The following is a 15197-nucleotide window of genomic DNA, read 5'->3' as shown; positions in this document are numbered from 1 at the left end:
TTTGTGGAGATGGGGGCCCATCTGATGACTTGGATGATTTGGGATACTGTTCTGCTAATCTGGGGGGAGTCTGAAGGACCTTGATAAGTCTCCTTCAGAACATTCTGATTTGGGTATTCTCCAACTAGAGCCACCCCCAATTTCTTCCCTTGAACCTTCTCTCACCATCACTCTTTTTCCCAAAGCAGGGCTTCTTTGCTGGGATGAGGAAGAGGAGGAAGCCAAGGAAGACAGAGACGGTGGCATCGGTGCGGTAGCCTTTCCTAGCAAAGAGAAAAGCACAGCTGGAGGAGGAGGGTCGGGAATGCTCGGGAGTAACACCATGTCTCAGGACAGTCTGAACACAATGCCTCTTTTTAGGACTTAGTCTAGAGGTGACATCAACCTTACTTCTTGCCAGTTGCTGCTGTGCTATGCCACAGTGGATTTAATGGGCAATGGTTAATGCTGGAGGCAGGGCCTGGCGAGGGTAGATGTCTTAGTGTGAATTTATGGGCCAGTCCTAGAAGAAGTGATCAAGAGTTGGTTCAATAAAGGACGACGGAAAAGGATGAGACCTCTTTCCCGTGAGGGCCACACCTCCAATGAGAAGTTGGTATTGGGAGAGCTTGTGGGCTGCTGCCCTGTGGCCCTGGCCGTTCTGCAGGGGTGGTACAAGAGCCTACGTCTCCCTCTTCCTTCCACAGGCCTCAGCCTCTCTATGGCCACCGTCTCTTTACAGTTGGTACTTCATAGATTTATTTTACCCCTTAACCTTCATAACAGGCTATGAGATAACTGAGGTTCCAAGAGCTCACGTAAGAAGACTGAGGTCACACAGCTAGTAAGTGGTAGCCCTGGATCCCAACTCCAGACTGGGACTCCAAAGACTGTATTTTCTTCCTGAATCCACAACGCAGCTTCCCTAAAAAGAGTAGATTTCCCATGGAATGAAATGTTTCCTGGATTCCTGTCTGCCCCTGAGAGTCTATGAAGGGACACCAGTGGTTAGTTATTGCCTGAAGAATTTGGGTAAGGAAGTCGCTCTTTTCTTTTCTTTTTCTTTGGTTTTTTTTTTTTTTTTTTGTTGTTGTTGTTGTTTGTTTGTTTGTTTTTTGACTGTGTACTTCAAGGGATGCAAAGGGGGATTGCTCTTAAGGAGAAAAAGGTATCACTTACTTTTCAAAGAAAGAATCCCAGCCAGGGACAAAGCCAGGCTCCCGGGTAAACCACAGCACTGTCATCAGGATGAAGAAAAATCCAGTCACCATTTCAGGGTAGCTATGAAATAAGACAGAAATTTCTTTAAGCTTCTGTATTCAGAGTTCTAACACTTGAGACATAAAACACAGTTACTGCCTAACCGCTGTGAATGGCTGACTGTGAAATGAGAAGAGGACTGAGTGTTACCAGAAAATAGGACATTAACCATGTTTACTGGAGAAATTTATGTGGGAAGGGAAGGAGACCACATTTATAGTGTACATTTGGAAAATAATTCCACATACAGCCTACAAGGAGAATGCAGTGAAATGGGCACCCCCAAACACTGTGCTGGTGGGAGTGGGAATTGCTACAGCCTTTTTGAGGCCATTTGACCATATACATCAGGAGCCTTAAATTTGGTCATTCCCATCATCTAAGAAGATAACCAGAAATGCACACTGAAACATTACCTATTAAAGAATGGAAACAGCCTCCATAGGCAATGATATCCCATGACACTGAATACATTTTGGTACTAATACATGTTAAATTGAGATGCATCTTCTGATAATCATGCTTCTACAGCAGAGTTAATGACACGGGAACATAATGACAGTATAATGTTGAGTGAAAAAAGGCAAGATATACAACCATGTTCAGTATGGACTCTAATTTTGCCAAGAATACATATAGTTTTGCACAAAAAAAGCATGGAAAGGAGTACATCATGTTAACACTTGTTAACACTGGGATGCTAACACTATAAGTCAATTTTAATCTTTCTTGTATTTTCTAAATGTTCTACAATGAACATGTATTCCTGTTATAACTTAAAACTTTTAAAAAATACAGTGTCTACCTGAATTGTTTTACCCAGTCAAAGCTGTACGTGCCATCGATGGAGAAACTGCCATAAAAGGAGAACTCAAACTAAAAAGGATGCCAGGTCACTGTGGAAAAGCTGATAGAAGTGGCTAAGGGTTGGTTAGTGAATGCTTGACCTTCTGTCTTCAAGTCTCTGTCTGATGCTGCTGTATGCTCTAAACACGGCACAGTCTCCCAGCTCCCTGGAGTGACGCCTGGGCCACTGCAGAGGGCCATTTGAGCGACGTGAAGAGTCCTGGCTGTAGAGCAAATTCGGCACATTCCGAGAGGGTGGCTGCGCTGTCTTTCCCTGTTCTTTCTCCGTCTGCCCCGCTGCCAGCACTCCACCCCCACACCGCGGCTATACTTTGGACGCTGAATATAGCAAAGGGGAAGGGTGGCTATCTGAAATCTGGGCCAGCTTGACTCTGGCGTTAAATAGCATCTTCTAAATGGCTGGATTCATAGTTGTGGAAAATTCTCCCTGTGTCAGGGACTGTCGAGAACAAGGCTGCTTCTGTGCTTGCTTTACCTGCTATGTCTGCTCGCCTGGAGGAGAGAAGGGAAGGGCTGGTTTTTACCTAATGTCTCCCAGCTTTTCATATTCCTCCTGGATCCTCTTCTCTGACAACTCTTCCCTTTTGGTCTTCTTCTTCTTGCTCAGAGAGCAGGTCTCTTTAAAACTGAGAAGGGAGAATGAGCAAATGACTAAAGAAGACATGCTTCTGAGGCCCAGAGGAGACCAAGTATTAAGCAAATACTAACCCACTTGCCTGCTGTGCTCACTTTTCTCCTCTTCACTCACATGCTCTACCCCTCTGTCTCTCAGCTATTCATACAACTTCCATCTGCCCCGTTCTCCAGCCTCTCATCAACCTTGACCCCTAGGCTTTGGGTGTATCCATCGGGGTATATCTCGCGTGTATCCATGTCAAGTTATGTCTTATGGACTTGTGCAAGCGTACTTACGTGAAGTTATTTCTACATACTTGTCTTTTACATAAGTAAAAGAATCAGTGTAATGTGGTATATGTGTCTAGATGTATATGTTTGCTGTTCCACGTGGGGGTGTGTGTGTGTGTGTATTTGTGTAGAGACAAAGCTTATCTGGGGTAACAGTTGGTATTAGTTTTACATTAGCAATACCGGAGTTAAGAGGTATATAGCCATCATTGGTTTGACAACAGTCTCTGAGTAAAAAGAAAAATCAGCTCAGAGAATATTCTTAACCAATGGGACTGATAGCAAAACATTATATATCTCCCCTTTATGTGTTTGAAACTGATCAAATTTGGAGTAGACTGATGGTTATGAAGAAAAGCCTTGCTAAGTAGATTAATATTAGAAATAATATTACAAGGGAAATGTCTAACTTATTATTTGAGGGATATGAGCATATTCCATACAGGCTACTAAGTCATGTCTAATAAAATTAAACCTAACGCAAATTCTACTTGGAGTCATATTTCCTAAAGTAGTTGGAATTACTCTATTTGCTATGAGAGCATTGCTTTGAAAACAATAAAGCTACATTAAACACTCTCCAATTCAGACTTTTAATAAATCAGACAGGCCCTCTAACTGTTTCGTTGGAATTAAGAACGTTTGATCGTAGAGCTGAGAGTGAAGTACTGAGTGTCTGAACGTTTGGAGTGTCTAGAAGAGACAATGCCTGGCTCCCGATCCAGTCCACTGCATTCTCCACGGGGCGTCCTCCGTGGGTACGTGGCAGGCCCCTTGCGCAGAGCCCTCCAGGGCTAATGCCATGGCCTTGGGATCAACAGGAAAGCCTCAGCGCTTTGCTGGAAGGGTGCTGGGACTCACTTGCAGCCCAGGAACAGCCAGTGCATCCAGAACCAGCTGACCACCAGCATGATGAGGGATATGGGGAAGCTGAACAGGAACCAGGTGCCGAAGTTCACCACCTCTGCGGCTGGATACTGGCTGGGGAGTAAACAACCAGGTCAGCGATTGGAAAAGGGAGGATCCCATATGGCATTTTGGGCTAATAAGCTAAATGCTCCTTAAGAAGACAAATAGCAGGGCTAAGGGAGAGATAATGACAAGAATATGGTAAAACATTATCTAGAACTCACTTATTTGACGGTTGCAACTGTACAGAGCCCAGACAAGGATCACAAAGTAAACTAAAACAGGCATCTCAGCAATCAAAATGAGTATCACTAAAGTGTATGCACTTTGCACTCAAAAGAATTACTCAGGATCTATTTGCCCTTAATTTACATAAAGATTCTGGTAAGTTAATTCATCTGGTTTTCAAGACAGCACAGACTGGAGAGGGCAGTCTGGTGTATAAACTCACTGAAGGAATGTGAATTTTGATTGGGGCACCCAGGGCAGCCAATTCTGGAGAACTTTGGGCTCTGGGGCCTCATGAGGGTTCCAGGTAGTAATGGAGCCCATAAGAAGAAAATTAGGACTTGGAATTTCCAAATTTTTTTCAATATCCTTTGCTGTCTTGAGGTAGAGGGAATTTGCCCAGAGGACTGCTCATTCATCATCAGGTAGAGCTGTGGCCCCCAACTCAAGATGTTTCCTGGGGAGATGGGATGGACCACACGTGAGCCATGACTTTTGCCCAGGTAAGGCTCAGGCCCAAATGACTGTGTTTCTTCTTCATTGGGTCTCTCTTTTGGGGACTGGGCATAGAACTCTTCCAAGAAGGGAGACGGTCATGCCCCTCTTCTCACACTAGGCCCTGCAGGATTCCTAAAAGAGAGAATGCAATGAAAGCAAGAGTGTTTGATCTCTATTATCACAGGGACATTTGCTCTACTGCACTGTGGCCTGGTCGTGGATTTACTTATACGTGTGCTTCTTGGAGTTGAGGCGGCTTGTACCCTGCCTAAAGGCCAGACTGGGCCACTGATGCATTGGGAAGAAGTGCTTTAGGAGCCATGAGGATGCCACAGGGCATAAACCATTCAGTGACTCACTGTGGGCCACCCTGGGCTGACAGGCCCAGGTCCTGCTCCTGGACCCAGGAAAGGAATGCGATTTTAGAATAGATTAAATAGCTTTTTGTGGATAAATGTGAGGGCTTAATGCCATTTATAGCATTTTTTAAAAGTGAGAATATCTATATACTCTAACAACGAGTTTGTAGGTTTTTGAAACATCCAATATGAACTTTGGGGGCGGTCTGTTCACTAATGCCAAGAAAAACAGCCTGGGGGTGCTTTCAGACCAGTGTGGAGGCAGGGAGCACCCCTTTCATTCACAGAGTGCCCATTGCTCAGGTAAGCAATAATTTTGAGTAAATGTGGTATTTTACCACCCAAGAAGTAGACTAAAAGGATATGAATTGGCCCAACCACAAAATGAACCAGAAATTAAAGACCAGAACTCAGAGCCTGGACAGAGTAAAATGGCATGAGGACTCCATGAGCTTAGATCCTGGGGAATGAGGTCCTTCAGTGGTCATTCTTTCCTCCCTCTCTTCCTCCTCCCTCCTTCTGCCCTTTCTTCCTACCTCCTTTTCCCTTTCCTCTGCTTCCTCCTTTCTCCTTCTTTCCTTCTTTCCTTTCTTTCCCTTTCTGCTAAAATGAAAGATGTGTTTCTCCTCTTGTTTCTGATCAATTTCTCAGCTCTCTGCTCCGGATCCCACACTTTTTTGTTTCTCAGTGACATCACTCTATCAGTTATCCCCTCTCTCCCAGATCTTTAATTTTCCTCTCATCTGGATCATCCCTACCAGCATTGAAATGTCTCCCATCTAAAAACCCTTCCTGACCCTACTTTACTCTCCCTTTACTGTCCTCACACATCTCTCCTTCCCTCCGCAGTCAACTCTCCATTCCCTCATCTCTTCTTATTCCTCAACTCACCGAAATCTCGCTTCTTTTCCCACCACTTGGCCAAATTCCTCTTGTCTAGGTTACCAGTAACCTCATGTCACCAAATCTAACACACACATTTTATCCTTATTTTGCATCATCATTCATTGACATTAAATATTGTAGCCGCTTCCTCTTTCTTCAACACTTTTCTCCCTTGGGTAGAATAACACCAGATTTTCCTGGAGTTCCTCTGTCCTAATACTGTTTCTTTCTGTCTTTTGTAGTCTACTTTAAGTATTTGAGCTTCATCTTTATGTCCTCTGCTCTACTTTATATATTCTAAGCAGCCTCTACTCCTACAACTTCCATTACCAAGGGGCAAAATGAATGTTTGCTCAAAGGTTATTAAGAATCTCTAGACAGGAGAGCATTAAACCAAGCATAAGGCCGTTCTGGGCACAGTGGCCCTGTCACTGCACACCCATAACACCAGCCCTCCAGGCCACTGAGTCCAAAACTATGCCTTCAGCCTAGATATTTCTCTTGAAATTCAGACTTCTGTCTCCACTGGACATCTCGACCTCTGAGTTGGCTTTTCCAAGACCCCATTCCTCGTCTTTGCCCTCTTTTCCCCAGCTGTTGAGGCCAGGAGCCTGAGAGGCAGAGTTGGCCTTTCCCTCTCTCAGGCCCTTTCTAATCCTGCTAAGACCCATCATGTTACCTCTGAATAGCTCTCAAATCTGACCATGTCTCCTCCACACCGCACTGTCATCCAAGGTCACCCCAGCTCTCTCCTGGGCAACTGCAGCAGTGCCCTAAATTGTCTTCCTGCTGCCTGCTTTCTCCTCTCCAAGCTGTTCTCCATTTTTTCATCCAGAATGAGTGTTCAAAACCATAAATCTGATCGCCTCACTCCCTGCTTCAAATTCTTTAAAGGCTTCTCACGGCCTTTTGGATGAAGTCCAGGCCCCTGCGTGGGCCTTGCCAAGCCCTGGAGATCTGCCTGCCCAGCACCCTGGCCTCCTCTTCCCTCTGTCATTTTCTTTTATGTGCTCCATTCTCCTGCCATGGGGCCTGCCTACACTGTTTGCTTTGTCTGGAAAATCTGCCTTCATCTAGTTGACTCTGACTCATCCTTCAGGTTTCCACCTGGTCTCCTCTTCAGGGAGGCATTGCACCCTGCAGATGGCAAGCACCCAGCACAGCATTCCCTGTGGAATTTGGACTTCTCCAGTCGCACTAAATTGTTTCCCTCAGTACAGAAGCTGTTCAGTTTCGTTTTCTGCTATATCCCCAGCACCTGGTCCCGTTCCTGACACACATGGGTGGGTAGTAAATACTTGTTGAGCGAGGGAGTTGCTTACTTGTTGAAGTGTTCCAGGAAGATGAGGCTGGTGGAGGTGCCAATGATGGTGGTCAGGCCGCCGATGGTGGCAGCATAGGATATGCTCAGAGAGAGGCACTTGCAGATCATTTGGTCATGGTGGGACCTGTACTTTCTGTTCAGCTCCTGGTTCCTAGGGCTGGGGGTCACGACTCGTGGCTTTTCCTGCCAAAGGAAAGTCAGAGGATCTCTCCAACCCAGCTCCGGCTGTGTGGCACACAGAGTATGAGAGGCAGAAGGCACCATGGTACAGGAGAAAGGTTTCGAGCTTGGGTGTCAGAAAGACAAATCCCAATTTCTACCATTTACCAACTTGGGCATGCCTCCAAGCTGCAGTTTCTTCTGTAAGATGGGGAAAAAGCATATTTTCTTTGCCTTGTTGTGAAGGGTAAATGAAGTAATATGTGCAAAGTGCTTAGAACACTTCCTGGCATTTAGTGAATGATAAACTATAATGTTAGTTTTGTTATTAATATTACTAATATTTTTGGATACAGTCTCACTTTGTTGCCTGGGCTCGAGTGCAGTGGCATGATCAAAGCTCACTGCAACCTCAAACTCCTGGGCTCAAGTGATCTTCATGCCTCAGTCCCCCAAATAGCCAGGATTACAGGTGTGTGCCACCACACCCAGCTAATTTTTCTATTTTTAGTAGAGACATGTTTCACTCTTGCTCAGGCTGGTCTCGAACTCCTGACCCCAAGCAATCTTCCCACCTCCCAGAATGCTAGGATTACAGCATTCTGTACCACCACACCCAGGCAATTAATGTTATTAACATTGACAGCGTGGTTTGTTTTTTTGCTTGAACTCCAGGAAAAACTGGTTGCCCTCCACTCTGTGTTTGAATAACAGACAGAAGGTAGTCATTCTATAGGGAGTTAGAATGACAGGACTTGGCGTTTCCCTCTCTCAGGCTCTTTCTAATCTTACCAAGACCCACCAAGTTACTTCTGAATATTTCACAAATCTGACTATTCAAGCCCATCAAGTCCTGATGGGGAGACAGCTGAAAAATAAGGCTTGGATTACATTAAAAATCTAGCTTTCATTGGGAAAAGGGTTGAAATGTGTGATTCTTTCTTCCCTCCCTTCCTCACTCTCTTCTTCCTGCCTGTTGGCTTTTCCTCCCTGCTTTTTTCTTCCCCCTTGCATGTAAGCCCCAGCCTAGCTGTGGTCCTCTCAGGCCCTGCTGGTCCTGATGGCAACCTCTCAGGGCCAGCGACGTTGCCGAGCTCTGGACTCCAGTGGAAACTGAAGAAGCAAGTGCCCTGCCCTGCCCGCCCCCCATGCCTGGCCACTCTCACTGATTCTTCACTAGACTAGGAGACCTGTTGGCACAACTGTCAGCAGTTCAGGTCATAAGAAAACCAGTGGGGAAGAGGCCACCTTGGTACATTTCTCAAAGCCCTTCACTATAGCCCTGTCTTCCTAGGAGGGCTGAAGAAAGACTTGGCATACATCTATTTTGTAACTGGAAGTACCCCGGGGGGTTAATTGCATGTGGTCAGGGAGACTTGGATTTGAATCAAGATGCTTCTCTTCATAGTTCTTCAGCCCTGGGTACATAATTTCATCTTTCTGCCTTATTTGCAAAACTGGAGTTCAAAGCCGCTACCTCACTGAGCCAAGACCAGAGAGAAAATGCTGAGCTCAGTGCTTGGTAAATAATAAGCATTTAATAAATGCTGGCAGTTATTTATGATGATGATGGATGTTGAATAAGTGAGACTGTTTTGATGAACACAAAAATTGGAAGTCAAGGGTTATAAGTGACAGTTGCCTTAACATTCATTTGATTTCTGTGTTTTGTTTCAGTGGTACAGTACCAGGAAGGTCCTTATTTATGCAGAAAAGCATAAGATTGCCTTACAATCTAAGGATACTAAAAAAAGAAAAAAAAAAAAAGTTCAGCATCCCTGAAGCACCTTTGAGGAATAGCTCGAGCACCTCTGATCTAGACCAACCCTTAGCTCTGATGGTTGAAGAAGCTGGGGCGTAGAAGGTGGGCTGTTTTGCCAAAGTCAGGAGAGCTGGATGTCTCATCATGGTGCACACAGGCCAGACACGTATGTGGGGAAAGGGTGCCTGGTGACAGCTGACCAGCCTGCCTCCCTCGCAGCTTCAAGACCAGTGCCCTTGGAAAGCTCAAGGCACTTTAGGTAGGAAACAGGGCCAGAAGGTGCGGTTCTGTTACCTGGGACGGGTGTTGCTTCCTGCCCTGGTGTTGGTTTGCTGTCTTGATGGGGTGGGTGATGCTAGGCACACCATTCAGGTTCTGTTGGGACAAAGGCCATCCATCGCTCTATTAGGAAGAGAATGTGGGGAGCCGGGTGCCTTGGAAAGAAGCACCTAGTCATCCCAGGCCACCCCATCAGCGCGTGGGGATGAGAGCAGCACTGTGGGACAGCACACACAGGAGTGGCCCCCCCCACCTGCCCCTGTCCCACACCCCCCCGCCAGCCTGGGGTCGAGCACCCCGCTCGAAGAGGCTTTTGAAACTTGGTAGACCGTGGCTCTGTCCTTATAGGACAGCCGGACTTTCTGGGGCTTTGTTAGGTAATGAAGAACCTTTGACTGTTTTTTTTTTTTTTTTTAAACAAAGAAAATGAAAACTAAAATCTCACCACAGCGAAGTCCACAATTCAACTGGTCTCTCATGAAGAGATGTAAAACCAGCTTGGGGGGAAAGGGCTGGGTGGAGTAGCAAGGTGGTGCAGTTAACTTTGCTTTCCCCTATAAATGTGTCCCTTTTAATAACAAGATTCTGTGGCCAGGCGTGGTGGTGCACACCTATGGTCCTGTCTACTGGGGAGGCTGAGGCTGGAGGATCACTTGAACTGGGGTTGGAGGCTGCAGTGAGGTACGTATGACTGCACTGCTGCACTCCAGTCTGAGTGACAGAGCGAGACCCTGTCTCGAAAAAAATTTTTTGTAAGTGGAATCCCTGCTGAGAGGAATTCTAAGGTTGAATCTGTGGCTCTTAGAAATCTGGATGGCTGAATCTTGAGTTTCCATGAAAAGAAGTTAGCTGTACTTTATGTGGTTAAAGCCAGTGCTCGAGACTGGGGTCCAGAACCGCCCAGGCCCTTCTTACACTCCGACTCGTGTGAGCACCTCCCCTCCCTTACATCCGTGGGGGCTGCTGGGCTCTAGGACAAGCTGCCAGGCATCTCTGTTCCTGAGTTATCTTGAGGGACTTTCAAGTGACCCCAAAGCACAGAGAAAGCCCCAGGCCATACCTTGCTGTGCATCAGAGAGGTGAGGTCTGCAGTCGACGTGCTGGAACAAAGCAAAGGAAACAGGAGCAACCGTGGCCCAGACTCCAGGAGAGGGCACTTCTCCTCCCGCGCTGGGGGTTTGGTGTCAGGGACTGAAACTCTGTGGACTCCAGTTTTGTAGCCTACAAAGAAGACTGATCTTCCCTAGGCTTCCCTGCCTTCTCAGATGCTGCCAGGACTCATGGAGCCGGGGGCTGCTTCCTCCCGGTGGCAGAGGCAGCGGTACTAACTCTCCTGACAGTAGCACACGTGGGGTGCTTACTAGGTGCTGAGCACTTATATATGGGCTTTAGTTGTCACGACATTGTGAATCCTCACAACAGATCTATGGGGCAGGAATTACCACCTCTATTTACGCCATCGCTTGGTGCCCAGATGCTGAGGGGCGGACTGGGCTGTCTGACCAGAAAGCCTGCACCCTGGACCACGTCCTCACTGGCTGACTTGGGGAAGACCACTATCTAGACAGAGGAACCTGTGACGTGCTTATGTGAGGTGGCAGGAGCAGGGAGGGCCTGGACTACACCCAGGGACAGGCAAGTGAGAAGGAGAGAAGGGGAGAATTTCTGATCAGCAACTGCACCTGCTGAGTCCCTCCCGTACCTGTTGGTCCCCAGCCTTTGCCTTGAGGACAGAGGAAAGTGAGAACTTAACCATCAGTGTAACTGACACACTGAGTATTCAGTGAATGTTTCCGGTTTGTCTCAGTCCTGAGGACAGTGGGTGGCACCTGCTCACACGCTGTGAAGACAGATGAGCGTTTGGGTGCAGGACACGACCTGCGGCGACGCCCCCTGCAGGTTGTATCAGGGAGGCGGAGGGAGCTGACAGGCATTCAGAGTGAAGCCTTCTTTGCAGAGAGTTCTTAGCCTGGCAGGAGAATGTGCTGTGACACTTCCCCTCCCTCCTTCCCACGCTGGGCGAGGAGGGCAGGCAAGGACCCTCGGATGGCATGCGGGGCGCTGACCGTGAGAGCCGAGTGCCACCTGCACACCCAGCAAGCAGCCCTGGCTCCCAGCAGCACAAAGGATGCTCAGAGAGGTCCAGGGACAATGTGAGCTTTTGCTTTGGGTTTGGCCACCTGCACCATCAGTGTCCAACAGGGCGGCGACGCTGCGTCTTCTCAGGGGTAGGGACATGGATGGAAGCTGGGCTAGAGCCATCTGGGAAAGGCCCTGCCAGCGAGGCAGAGGCAACCCTGGAACCAAGGGGCGGTGGGGCAGTGAACCACCAGGGCACGGCCAAGGGCCGGATTGGAGGGGGGACTATCCTGCCGCCACGCCTGGGGCCACGCAGGGGTCCTGCTACTCCACAGGCCCTGAGAGCAGGCGCCCCGCAAGGGGAAGGGCAGGGTCTGCATCTCAGAGAGGCCTACCCCAGACGACAATAACTCCAGCCCAGACCCTTTTTGCCCCTCTATCTTCCCTGCACCCTGGAGCCTCTGCCCTAACCCTGCAGAAGTGGAAGGGGAGGAGGAGCCATGAAAGGGCCACTCCCTCCCCCTCACTTTTACCCTTCTTCTTCTGCAGGCCTGGGCTGGGGTGGCGGAGAAGCTTTGGCTGAGAGCTTAAAGCTTTGATATGAATCTGGACTAGATTTCCAAATGTCTGAAAATCGGACTGTTATAATATCTGAAAGGAACCAGAAGAGCTAGGGGATTTGCCTGAGATATCATCAAGATATCCAATATGCTATGACGAAGACCGCGGTGGGAGAAAAACTAGAGCCATGTCCCGAGGGCACCCTGCTGCTCCGGTCCAGGGCCTGTGATGTCACTCAGCGCACGCTGTCTCCTTACGAGAGGGAAAATCACCAGGCTGAGCTGTACTTCAAGTCCAACTTTTCAATGTGGATGACTCATCCCGGAATGCCTTGAAGACCACATTTTGCAACAGAATCTCCAAAAGAAATCAGCTGTTACTGGGCCCACCTCTCAGGAATGTCTGAGGCTGCACTTCTCCTTCCCACCCTCACAGGCCCTCTCACCACCTGTGCCCCCGTCCCCAACCTGTCACCTAAGTTTTCTTTGCCGTATCTAACAAGACCGACTCTACTAAGACCATATCTAATACCTATAAGATATTTCATGATTCTCCAGGAATCTCCAGTGACATCTATTATGTGAGTGTTTTTCCATTCATAGACCAAACATATTATTCTCCTAAGAGGGACATCAGTTTAGATGAAATTCTGCTTGGCAGATACATGGACAATTCATATATCCACTCTGATTCAGTGTAGTCTTTTTATTTCCTCATCACTGCAATCCCTGTGGTTAAGGAGGAAGTGGGGGGACCCACGGGGTGGCAAGATGGGGAGCTTGCACCCCTGCATCTAAAAGAGCTGTTGGTGGGCCCAAGTCCTGTCTTTCCCGACCTCCCCAGTGGTCTCTGAGGCCCTGTCTGGGGGGAGGACGGTCATACTCACTCTTCATTGACAAAGATGAGTTCCAGAGAAGGCTGGCTGTTGTTTACATCAAGACCTGCAGTAGCAAAGAAAAGCAGGGAGTGAGACGTGGAGGCTGGAGCTGCCCCCATGGGGTGTGGTGGGTGACGATTCCCCTTCTCCACTCTGACGGTATAGTGGGGCTCGTGGGTGCACACAGGCCCCAGGGATTTGTGGTAGCCCTTGGGCATTTGGGGGACAAGGAGCAGAGGGGCACCCATAAGTAAAGGAGGAAGAAAGAGCTGGTAATGGGGGTGCAGGAGAGCTTCAGGTTGCAAGGGCTGAGTGGGGAAGAGGGGAGAGCGGAGAGGAGGTGGAAGGTGAGGGGAGGGCGTAGGTGAGGGGGTCACGGGGAGGGCACCATGTTGGGCAGCTACACAGGAGGAGCCTGGCAGGAGGCCCCGGGGAGGAGGTTGGAGGAGCAAGGGGGAGATGAACTCCAGCAAACAGTACTGATGGGCTCGGCCTCTTCGGCGCTGGAGTTGCCCGCCACGAGCTGCTCCTCCTCAGCACTGACCAGCTCCTGCAGCACGGCCTCCACGATGGGCATCACCATGGCGGTGGTGGAGGTGTTGGAGAGCCACATGGACAGCAGCGTGGTGCAGCACATGAAGCAAAGCAGCAGCCTGGAAGGCAAGGAGTGCCGGGCAGAGCCTATCCCATCCCCGGGCCCTACCTGCAAACCTACCAACCTACCAACCTACCAACCTGGTGGGGTTGGCCTAGACAACCACTGCTGGCATTTATCCAGAAAGTCAGGTCTTTATGTCCCACAGGGTGCCTTTCAGCTTTGTGCTCCGGTGCTTGGCACAGAGTAAGCATTAAATCACTATTTGCTGAATGAATGAATCACACTTTGTGGGCTGGTGGACTCAGCCAGAAAAAAGCCCTCACTTAAGCAAAAAATAGCTTTGGTAGTAGGGGTCAAAGGGTGTGGCTTCACTGCTTGCTCTCCTCTCTCTGTGGACATTAGTTGGAGCTCAGTGATGATGATGTGTGTGTATAAGGGAATGATTTGTTTGCTCTCACAGCCAGCGATTCTATGAGTACCATGACATTCCTTGCTTTGCAGCCAAGGCACCGTAGTTATCAGTGACCTAATAGAGATTAATGTTTGGAGCTCATGGGTCTGCCCACGACTTATCCTGCTGTCACCAAGCTGAAGGGATAGCCCCTGCAGTCACAGACGTGACCCATATCACTGTGTGCACCTTTTTTCAGTTGGCATCTTGAACAGTCAATGCTTGTAGGAAAACACTAACAAAGATAACCATCACATTATTCCCCTTTGACTTTGGAAACATTGTGCAATGTGTGCCTGTAGGGACATGGTTCTAGTTTCCATAAGATAAGCCAACACAAAGACTGCCCGTGTTTATTATCTTAGGTGGAATCGCTGACTTTGCACAATTTGGGGACAGTACATTTATCATGTGGATGATGTCTGGGTGGCCCCAGTCCTGACGGTATCTCTGTTCAGGCTGACAGTGACAGCAGTTTGCCTGTCCTGCACACGCACTGGTAACAGTACCATGGCGGGTGGCAACCTGCTGGGTGATGAGTTAAACAGGGAGGAGTGGAGAAGAAGGGGATACAATCTCTCGCAGAGAGTACGCAGAGGTTTTAAAGAGCCACAGACTCCACACAGGATGTGAGGAGATGCCACTGTGTGCCCAGGAGACTAAGTGTGGGCACAAGATTATTACTGTGCGAGGGGAGTGGCCTCGGCTGTGGTTGGCAGCCCCACCTGACAATCTGGGAGCCGGGATCATGCTTTCAAGCCAAGCATGACCTGTATTCATCCAAATGCTAATGTTGAAAATGAATACTATATTATTTATTTATTTATGCTCTCTTTGACTCTCAAAGGGGTCAGGGCGGCTTACATAAAATGTAGCAAGAAAGTTGTGAACCAGGAAGTGAGCAGGATATTCCAAAGGGAAGGTCAGGGTAGGGGTATTCAATGGAGCAGCAGTGAGGCTAACGCTAAACTGTCAACTCTGACATGGTGACGCATTCCCCAAGGGTGGGAATCCTTCCCTTGGGGCCTTCTTGACAGCAGGGTGGAAAGAGGAAGCGGCAGAGAGCAGGGCCAAATGCAACGTGTCTAACTGGTCTGTGGTCTGAACCGAGGACAGAACTCAGGGTGGGTGGGAGGAAAGATCCATGTCTTCTTAAATGACAAAGGAAAAGACACCTGCTTCCTCGTCCACCGGGTTCCCTAGGACACAGGAAAAA

The 15197-nt window shown here is 48.4% G+C and overlaps 1 protein-coding gene across 1 annotated transcript in view; it reads right to left on the bottom strand.

The window, feature by feature from the left end:
- The window catches only part of SLC13A4 (solute carrier family 13 member 4), a 42224-nt gene that overhangs the window by 7705 nt on the left and 19322 nt on the right, over positions 1-15197 (bottom strand). Inside the window, exons 4-12 of the mRNA XM_045564600.1 lie at positions 13413-13585; positions 12942-12996; positions 10476-10515; positions 9431-9511; positions 7214-7398; positions 3874-3993; positions 2631-2732; positions 1159-1260; positions 166-263 (exon numbers count right to left, since the gene is read on the bottom strand). Coding sequence (XP_045420556.1) covers positions 166-263; positions 1159-1260; positions 2631-2732; positions 3874-3993; positions 7214-7398; positions 9431-9511; positions 10476-10515; positions 12942-12996; positions 13413-13585 — 956 coding nt within the window. The remainder of the gene's footprint in view (positions 1-165; positions 264-1158; positions 1261-2630; positions 2733-3873; positions 3994-7213; positions 7399-9430; positions 9512-10475; positions 10516-12941; positions 12997-13412; positions 13586-15197) is intronic.

The sequence above is a fragment of the Lemur catta genome, chromosome 11, assembly GCF_020740605.2.
Source record: "Lemur catta isolate mLemCat1 chromosome 11, mLemCat1.pri, whole genome shotgun sequence".
Lineage (NCBI taxonomy): Eukaryota > Metazoa > Chordata > Mammalia > Primates > Lemuridae > Lemur > Lemur catta.
This window is presented reverse-complemented; position numbering and strand designations above follow the sequence as displayed.